The 10,534-nt window shown below is 42.1% G+C and overlaps 1 protein-coding gene across 1 annotated transcript in view; it reads right to left on the bottom strand.

Moving 5' to 3' along the window:
* Positions 1-9,674, bottom strand: part of LEMD1 (LEM domain containing 1) — a 23,205-nt gene extending 13,531 nt beyond the window's left edge. Inside the window, exons 1-4 of the mRNA XM_006922855.3 lie at positions 9,595-9,674; positions 7,805-7,923; positions 7,077-7,199; positions 4,365-4,432 (exon numbers count right to left, since the gene is read on the bottom strand). Coding sequence (XP_006922917.1) covers positions 4,365-4,432; positions 7,077-7,199; positions 7,805-7,886 — 273 coding nt within the window. The 5' untranslated portion in view covers positions 7,887-7,923; positions 9,595-9,674. The remainder of the gene's footprint in view (positions 1-4,364; positions 4,433-7,076; positions 7,200-7,804; positions 7,924-9,594) is intronic.
* Positions 9,675-10,534: the final 860 nt, after the last annotated feature.

Here is a 10,534-nt window from a genome sequence, read left to right as displayed (position 1 = left end):
CATGCCAGAGAGCTGAGAGGCTTCGAGTCTCAAACCATTTGGAAAAACACAATGATAGTGTACACACACACACACACACACACACACACACACACACACACACAGAGCAAATGTAGTAAAAGGTAACAATTAAACAATCTGAGTAAAAAGGATATGAGAATTCTTTATATTATTCTTGTATCTTTTTCTAAGTGTGAAATTATTTTTAACGTTTAAAGAAGCAGGGGAAGAATTTAAGCATCAGATTAAGAAAGGAGTCCTATGTAGGGAGGGCACTTTTTTAAAAAAGCTTGGTCTGCTTTGTTAAACACACAGCACTTACAGAGAACAATCTTTAATTATACCTATATATTTAATTATATAAATATATTTGTAGGCACTCTGATAAATTACATTCCGTAGCACTTAGGAGTTCAATACTAAAGATTCAGCTTCCATTATATTACTTTTCACTTAAGTATATTGCTTTATATTGCAGATAATTAAATATCATATTTTTATATAATAATAACATTAATGATAATAATAGTTCTTATTTGTACTTAGACAGCTCTTATTATGTGCCATCACTACTCTGTTTTATATACTTTAACTAAATCCCTGCAAAACTCTATGAAGTTGAGTCTACTATTATCCTTATTTATAGACAAAGAGCTAAAACATAGAGAGGTCAAGTGTCTTGTCTAACTTAGTGGCAAAGCTGGGATTTGAACCCAGGCAGTCCAGCTCTAGGTTCTTTATTTTTGATATACATATTCTGTGTTTCCAGAGCTTATTTTGTAAGTTTCTTCAGGACAGGAACGAGAAGGTCTAGCACAAGACCCTGTATTCAGTAAATAGTTGTTAACTCCCAGGCTGAGACCCAGGGCTAGAAGCTCTCTTGCAACCCTTTCCTGGATGGTCATTAATTCACTATGACCTAAGCATCGTCTCTCAAAAGAATACACTAAGGTATGTCTAAGAGACAGAAGCGATGGTACAGAATAGGAAGGTAGAAAGAGAGAGCTCATCGACATCAACATAGCACAAAGGCTCCTTTCAGTTCAGCCAACAGAGACTGAGTGACTCCCCTCCCCCCATATGCCTGACATTGAATTAAATACACAGGGTTTAAAAATATAAGTTCAAAAATTTTACAACCTAGAGCAAAAACTCTTAGGGAGAAGGTGGGAGTAGCGGCTAATGGAAAATGCAAATTCCTAGGGCCAGAGCCACAGGACACATTTTGAGACATTCCTAGGAGAATGTGACCAGATGAGGACAGAGCATTCGAGGCTGGGAGAACAGAACGAACAGAGATTCTGGCAGGAAAGAGCATAACGTGTGTGGGGGCGAATAAGGAAACACCTAGATGGGGCCAGGGGCTCTGAGGAGCACGCCTTCGGGGCCAGCGCCCTCGGGACATTGGATGCGACCGTTTTCCGCAGACAGGTGTGCACATACAAACACGTCAGCCTTTGGAACCAGTCCCGAGCCCAGGGTGACCATATGCCCTGATCTGTCAGGACAGTCCTGCTTCACTCCTATTATTCCAGCAACCCTTCTGGTCAGTGTCCCCTTTTATTCTCAATAGCATCCTGTTCGGAGTGATAAATTACACGGCTGCCCTATTGAACCCTATCCTACTTCATGCAGCCTGACTTCGTGTTCCGCCTCCCTGCCATCCTCACATCCCATTTCTCCTCTTTGGTAGAAGAAGATTTAGAGCCCGAGTTATATACATTGGCTTCACTCCCTACTCCATCGATGGAAGCTTAAGCTGTGTCTAGAGTCTACTGGATGAGAAAATCCTCAATTAAAAAAATATTGACCTTGCTTTCTAAGTGGTCTTAATCACCATATCAAATGGGCTGCATATGTAATTTGATAAAACACACACATACAGTGCTAAAAAGTGTCCAGAAATTGACTTAATCTAAATGTCAAATTGGTTTGTATTCAACTAGAAACCTACTAAAATGAGAGGAAAATAGGTGTTTATTGGTATTTCAAAGAAATGCAAATACTCCCTTTCTGAGTGCTTAGAGGACTGTTAGGTACAGACCACTGCTCTCAAGTAATTAAAATCTATGGTGTTAGACAAGTGTCTCAATGAACACACTTTCTACTACCTTTTACATGGAAATTTAAATGCTTATTTACATTTACTTTCGGATTTAAAGTTGAACAGATGTCTTGAGGCCCTTCTGAGAATCAAAATGGCTTATATAAATCCTCAGATCAAAACATTTTATGCCATCGCAAACTTTCTATTTAATTCTATTGCCAGTTCAAAATATCGATGTTGTTTTATTTCAGGTTTACCTAAAGCAAAGTCTGAAGAGCATTAGCCCCTCCTAATGCATTTTAAATACTCAGGTCGCGTTTTTCTCCTGTGAATGTCTGAAGGAGCTATACAGAAGGGAACAAAATTTACCGGATGGAAAGGATTCCTTTCATGAGCCATTTAAAAGATTTTTTAAATCTTTTTAGAAAATTTGATCTCCGAATTACTTCATCAAATTTAAATTATGTTTAGATAGGAAGCTAAAGTTATAGCTTACTGCAGGAATGTTTGCCTGGGGTTTCATTTCATTTATTTAAACACAGCAAGTAGTTTAAATATGAGACCGTATTTGCAAACTAACCTATGTGTCACTGGAAATGTTTGGTAGACGTGAGGAACTGATTTTGGGGCTCCTACTATGTGCAAAACACTGTGGAGGCTACTGAAGGTACTAAAATGCAATTGTAAAAGGATGCACAGGAGTGGCCTTTGAGACATTCCTTAAGTGATCACAGGATTTTAACAGGAAGAAAAATGGAGCGGAGGGGGAAAGAATGAAAAAAGAACGGTTGAGGCCACGGTGCATGGGAAGAGGTGTGAGAGGTGGAGAGACGGGGTAGGTGTCGGTTGGGTTGGATGGTGAGGGAGATAAGTTTACAGGAGAGACTGAAGTCTCTTCGTGGTGTGTGGTAAGTTTGCATCTTAATTTGAAAAGTTTCCAGGCAAATGAATGACATGATTGAATCTCTGCTTGCAGAGTCGAACAGGAATTGGTAAAAGTTGGAGGCAGAGACCAGTTAGGAAAGTATCGCAATTGTAATTTAAAAACAAACAGACAAACAAAAACTAATATGGGTGCGAGCTGGGATAGCAGCAGTGGGAAGAGAAAGGGAGGGTAGATTATTTTAAATCACAAATCGAATCCATAGGATTTGGCGATTATTTATATGTGAGGAGCTGTGAGCCTGGACAGTGGGAAGGCGGCGGAACCATCGAGATAAACAGAGGCCACAAGTGCAGGTGGGTGGTCCTGGATATCCTGAGTGCGAGGTGCTGGGGATAACTCTGGGAAAACTATGAATACATCTGTATAACCTATGAAATGTTCATCATTACAAATAACCATTTGTTATTTGAATGCAGGAAGGAGGGAAGGAGCTTTCCAGGAATTAGTGGATATGCAGGACCTGTGGCTCAGGAGGGAGGTCCTGGGTGGAAGGTTAGACGCGGACTCACTACAGAGGGGGTGAGTGAATGAGACAGCTGAGGGCGATGGTGCAGAGCAAGAGAAGAGAGCTGGAGACAGAGATATCTGGCACGAGGTACCTTTAAGGCCCAAAAGATAGTGAGAATGGAAACAGTCAGAGGAGCAGAGAGAGGACCGAGTCGCTGAAATCTAAGGAAGCAAGCGTCTCTGAATAAAGAGGGACCAAGGTCAGGAGACTGAGAAAAAGTTACTAGCACTGATGTCTGGAGTTCATTCTGTGAACGAACCGTGCCGTGTTCTGTGCTAAGAGCTTCACCTGCCTTTCACTTCACACCCGCCGGCTGAGGTAGGTACTGCTATTAAACTGCGCGCGAGGAGGTTCACATCCGTTAGGTGACTTCCCCAGAGTCACACAACCGGCTAGTGGAAGCACAGGGACTTTAAATGAGCTAGGCTTCGCTCCAAAACCTGCACTCTCACACACTTGGCGGAGCGCTCCAATATGATGCTGCGGGTAGAAGCCAGATCTCAGTGTCCGGGGAAGAGAAGCGGACAGGAACTCACGTTTATTCCGTGCTCCCTATGGGTCTAGAACTGTGCTCAATGCTATGTGTGAATGTAGCACGCGTGGTGAAAGGTGAGAGAGGGGAGGACAGCTGGAGGGGAGAGGAGGGCGGCTGCTACTTCAGGGAGGGGCAGGAGGACCCTTTTACTCTGGGGTAATAGTCTCACAAAACAGAACTGCATTGGAACAAGCTTCTTCAAACTAGGATTTCCCCACTGTAACGGAATGAAGTGACTTGCTATTTCCTTTCTTAATACCTATGAAAAGTGCTATTTCCTCTATCTAATATATGTGTAAAAGTATTCATGCATTAGAATTGTACATACTTTTTTGAGTCTCTTGTGTTTTTCTGATGAGAGTATTTTTCCTTTCAAAATGATAGTGACATTAAGTTCTGGATCATGGGAAACAAAAGGAAAATAGGCCATGAGAACATACGAGCTAGCCAAGAAAAAAAGCACCAAGTATCAAGGTGAATTCTATCAATCGTAGGGCGGAAGATTTTAGTGAGGGGAAGACAGTTTACTCTGCCCTTCTGCGGTAAAAGAGCATTTCTGCAGTGGCCTTTGTGGAACACACTCAGGCCTTCCCCGGGGAGCACAGGGAGGGCTCCTAACAGGGAGGCTGTCACATCTGTACGCCTCCAAGAGCAATACATTGCAGAGTCCAAGCTGCCCGCTGCTCTGGGCGGCTGTTTGCAGTCTAGTCATTGCCCCTTCAAGCCGGCCGTAAGCCTTGCGCATCTCTGAATGTCAAGATAGGGCAGGAGAATTTTCTCCTTCTGTATCCAAAGAATCGCCCAGGGGAGGGGAGGCCAGACCTGTGCTAAAAGGCTTTAAAAGTCAGGGGAACTGCCAGGGCAGAAAAGGCTGTTGTTGATCGGCCCTCGCCTTCAGCCTGTGAGGAAGCATTTAGATAAACTTGGGGCTATCATGCGCTCTTGCACATCGGCAGAGCTTTTAATGGGGGGGGGGGCGTTAAATGAGTTCTGCAAGTAGAATTATTTGAGAAATTTGAAAACACTAACACTATGTCTTCCCAGTATCAAAACAATGAGTGAAAATGAGAAAAAATCGAATCTACCCATTGTTTGGATGACCTAATGCCCAGCCGCAGGTCCAGAGCTACCCCACCCCTCCCACCACAGCCCCATCCAGGACTAGGTGTTTCTGTGAAAAGCTCAAGGCCGAATCTCCACAGGACCCCACCAGTTCCATGTCAAGCTCTCCATTCTCAAGGCACCAGGATCTGAGGCTCCTCCAGTGAGCAAACTCAAATGTCTGACTCAGACCCGACCTAGAGAAATGGCTTTCCTATGTGCCACCACCGGCCACTGAAGTCGCAGAATTACATTGCTAGGGCAGGACTGACCCAGAGCTTCCACCTCTGACTTGACTGCCCATGGTTGGCCAGCATTAGATGGACAAGTGTAAAGCAATGGCAAAGCTTACAAACCAAAGGACCAATTTTCTCCTAGTCCCAGCGTCAATGTGTCACTGTGTGTGCTGGGAACCAGGGCGGCTTGGCCTGAGACCATGACAGCTTAACTTTGCAGCTTTGACCTGCAGTGCTTGGCGGTCACAAGCCGTGAGTGCACAAGCTTTCCTTCCTTTCAAGCCTGACACTGCATTTCATCAGAGAGCTGGTCTAGTCCCTTCAGCTCCTTTCTAGGGCAGGAAACAGAGGCGGTCGGGTCTGGGATAGGACCTTGAACACATCCCATATCTCTGAGGCACCCCCATGCTAACTGTGCTGCTCAGGGGCCAGTGGGGTCCATCCCTAAACCCTGCTGCCCTCTCTAATGAGGCTGGCCAAGCCAGACTCTTGGGGAAAGCTCTCATCTGTGCCACCTTCGATACCAGGCATTACAGGGGACTTGTCATAGGGCCGCGGGCACTTACATTGCTTTCTTAAACTATTAATTTGAACTATATGAAATTGCCACTTTTTTTGTAGCTCGAACATGGTCAAAAATGTAATGTATTTATCCTTATAGTAGAAATTGTGAGAAAAGTATAAGGCATGTGGTGGAAAGAGCACAATTATGAGAGTTCAAATCTGGGTTCAAATCTCAGTTCTATATCCCTTTCATTCAACAAACACATACTGAATTCTTATGGGCCTGGTCCTGTCTTAGGAGCCAGAAATGTAGTGGTGACAAAGACACATGGGTCTAGCTCTTCATGGCACATTCTAATGGATGCTTATCTTCTGAGGCCACTTCCTAGCTATATGATGTTGGGTCTGTCACTTGGCCTATCTGAACTTCAGCTAAGAGTTATGAGAGTTAAATGAGATAATGCAAGTTAGGTCGGAAACACATTGGCAGCTTTCAATAAACGGTACTTCCTGTTATTTTACTGTGCCTCATAGAGAACTCTCAATAAATGTTTATTGAATGAAAGAGCCTCGGAATATATTGTGGGACTCTTTAAGCCCAGCCCCTGAGAGCCCAAACTAGACACCCTTACAGGAGAATGGTGTGCCACAGAAAGAGGCCACTGTAAAGGAAGCCCTCAGATCCCAGAGGCCACCATTCCCTACCCACCTGGAACCTGGGAGAGACCCGCCGTGATCAGCTCCCATTAAGTCGGGGGAGCAGTAGGCACAGAGAAGTACAATCTGGTTCATCTTTCTTAATGGATGTAAAATCATTTAATTCAAAGAAAATAACAGTCAAATTTATCAGTTGAGGCAAAGCAGAGGCTGAGACCTCAAAGGAGACCTGGAAATTACCTGTAGGAACGTCTGGTTTTAGAAATCAAACACGGATTTGGCTCTGGTTGGTAAGAGCACATGCAAATTAACCAGTTCTTCCCCCAACTTTCCACCCAGTTGAATCACTGGCATGAATATAAACATGGAATTAAGCATTCCTTTTGCAGCCCAGGGGCCTGTTTTCCAGGCTCTGTGTGCAAACAGGCCATATGGCTATTTCATAGGTCACCCTGCGTACCATTTAAAGCTGTATAAGTCGTGCTGGACGAGGTATTAATAAGTACAAAATTTCTATCAAACAGTATAGCTTCTGATGGTACCTTTACTGTCATCATAGTCCTGAGCTCTGTCCAGCTTTCTGGTTCCATTCATCACAGGTGATGCACAGGGAGGTGAGACCAACAATTGCATTAACTTTTTTTCGTATGTTTTTCTGGTGGAAGCTGAGGAAGAATGTGGAGAATAGATGAAGTCATTCCGTTTGTGTATGGGATCTTGGTAGGTTCAGGTATTTTACAACTCAGATCTTTATTCTTGTACCTTATATCATTAATTGTGGTTTGTACAATGAGGTGGACCCCACAGCTACTCAACTCACTCCTTCCCTTCCATAAACAAGGCGAGGACTCTATGGGTTAGCCACGGAGTCAGGCACTGAATACAAATGAGAAAAAGACTGACAAAGTTATAACCCTATCTGTTGGGAATATGGACAATAAATACATAAATAGTTAACATAGCGCCTATACTAGAAATAGTAACAATAATAATAAAAAAAAAAACAAGGTGATATAATCAAGGGTAACTGGTTTTTCACTATGAGAGAAAAAGGATTTCTTTCTGTCTGGCACCATACTTCCTAATCTGTAAGATCTGAGTATATTTATCACCTCTTTCCTTTTTATAGTTTTCTAGTTTTTTTTTAATTTTCCTATTTCTATTTTAATGATTTCCGTTGCATATGTTCATTCCCCTATAAATGATTTTAAGTCTTTGGAGTAGTTTATAAGTAATAAATGACCTATTCTAATGTTTGCAGCATACATACGTAGTATTGGGCCAGGTGAAAATCCAAGCTCATCAAGTCGATTCTGTAATTCAGAGTTACTCAGACACTTCATGTCCACCATGGTGATAGAGGTTTGGTCTCTTTTCTGATAGTGGAATCTTTGAAATAGTAAAACATTAAATTCATTAAGATGGCCTTACAAATAAGAACTAAAACTTTACTCATCCACAGAAGTGTTTACGACCCGATCTCCCCAATCTTGGAGGCGCACAGGCGGTAAAGCAAAAACCACCACAAAATGCTGTTTTCTGCCATAAATCTCTCCCAGGTTTAGTTGCCTTAATACAAAGCTTTGGATGAGTGTCACTTCCCCCAGTGTCCTTGGGGTTCAATTATTTCTAACTTTTCTACTCAGCGAATATGAGAAATATCTTCTGCACAAAACGAACAAATATTTCCATTATTGCTTAGGAGCTCTGAGTAAGAATCACGTTCCGAGAAGACAAGAAGTTAATTAAATATGAAAGAGCTGAGAGATTTTTAGTGAGTTAAATAAGAGTTATTTATCCCTGCCCTCCTTTTGATGAGAGTACAGAGAGTATGGAGGATTCCGTTATTGCAAACAGTAGTAGTTTTCACACTTGTAATTTAACTCTGAACCTAACGAGATAGTAGTTTTTAATTAACCGCCAGCAGACTTTGTAATTGCTGAATTGGCATTTGAAAAAAGTCAGCTGTTCATTCTCTGGCACGCAAATTGATTTTTATAGATTTACGCATCTCGACATGGCTTTCCAAACCTGCAGAGCCTCAAGTTCAATCAGTTTTATTCAGTTGATCCCTCTATCCCCCCGAAACTGACCCGTCCACCTACTTAACAAAATCCTGACAAAGACAGAGCCATTTGTCAAACGTTTTAACAGAGATTTTTAATTTAGGGGTTATTTATTGTACCTCATTTCTACCATGTTTCTGGGCTTTTTAATAGTGTAGTGAAAACAACGGCAAGACAATTACTCGGCATTGGAGGATCTGGACCAATTTTAAGTAATGACTTTGCCTTTACTGGTGATCAGTCAATGTCCAATTAGGAAGAACATTGTACACAAGCTAGAAAAAGCTGTGAATTGTCATGTATAATAGGGTTGTTTGACAATGCCTAGCTTAACAGTTCTCCACTTTTAAAGCTGTATTTTGACCAGAGTCACATTTTGACGCACAATAGGTGCTTAGTAAACATATGGTTTCCTTCTTTCCTACTTGTTTGGGAAGCTGAATTAACCCTTTCAGGTCACTAGTAAACAACCTAATGTTAGGAAGGAAAAGGACAATGCACTTCCTTTCTATTTCTTTTTTTTTTTTAACTGGAAGCTGGCTTAGATCCTGTGACATTTCTTCTCAAGAACAGCTGTCTGTTGTTTTACCACCTTCCCAAAAATAACCTCTGAAAGAGCCTTCATCAATTTCAAGTGACACTAGACAATTGCCTGGAGGGAATACACATATGGAAGAAAAATATTCAAATGGAATCTAACTGTATGATTAATCCACTTACCCCTTTACATGGTTGTCTAAAGTCTAAGCAGTTGAGTTGGTTACTAAAGCTGAGTGAGTTTCACCCAAGGGTTCTCACTAGCAACCAATCCCTTTTGCCTGTTAAATATTATGATAATCATAATACTGACAGTGTGACATCAGTAACCCCCATAGCAACAGACTGATGCGAAAATTGGATGATTAATTTAACTTAAGTTCAAACAGAGGGAGGCACTGGTCGACTTCATAAGCTGACTGCCATGATGAAATGACGAGGGATGCAGAGAACTTACCATTATGCACAGGAAGTGAGGAGAAGGAGCTGCGACCAAACTAAATGGTGCCAAGAAACTGGGAAGATAAAGGAGAAATCAAACAAACAAGCGTCTAGGCTGTCATCAAAAGATCCACAGTAGTAGGTGGGTAGTTTGGCCATACCCTCTAGGGAAAATGAGAAAGTGGAAGAAACCTGCATTAACTTGTTAAGGATTTGCTCGTTTAAAAATAAGAATCAGAGAAGAGCACAGGTAAATAATAATACATTGCAGAATTTTGATGGTTTGGGCCTTTTCAAAGCACTTTTCCTATCATCTCATTCATCTGCACATTCCTATAAGACTTCTGGGGCAGATACTATCATCTATATTGCAGGAGGCCAGTTTTGTTGCTGTTGCTTTACCTTGTTTCAGGAAAGATCCCTTAGACTATTAGCTTGCGTCTTTCAAAAGAAACTGCTGAGACAATTACGCAAGGCAAATTATGCTAAAGCAATTATGCAAGACAAAATGTAACTTTGGGAAAACACAATGCCTTAATTAAATACCAGAGATAGGAGGGAGTCACCTGAAAGGGGTTAAGGGGACAGTGGAGCCAGCCTGCTTGGAGTCAAATCCAGCTCTGCCTCTTACCAACTGGGTGGTGTCGGGTAGGGAAGATTACTAACGTTACTGTGTCTCCTTTTCTTCATCTGTAATGGGGATGACAATGATACCTACCTCACAGGGCTGTTATGAACATTCAGTGAGTTATAATACACAGTGAGCATTATATAAATGTTTTTCTTTATTCTAATTATTCATGAGCCCTATCCTCAGAGGATTTCCACATCTTTTCTTCAGGAGGCTCCACCCTATTTACACTTGCCATGAAACCTTCTCATTTCAACACTTTCCAGATGCTGGGAAAGGACTGAGCACCTCTGAGCGCATGGTCAGGGAGGCTCACTGAGTGATC

The sequence above is a fragment of the Pteropus alecto genome, unplaced genomic scaffold, assembly GCF_000325575.1.
Source record: "Pteropus alecto unplaced genomic scaffold, ASM32557v1 scaffold359, whole genome shotgun sequence".
Lineage (NCBI taxonomy): Eukaryota > Metazoa > Chordata > Mammalia > Chiroptera > Pteropodidae > Pteropus > Pteropus alecto.
Note: the sequence above shows the minus strand (reverse complement) of the source record. Positions and strands in the feature narration are given on the sequence as shown.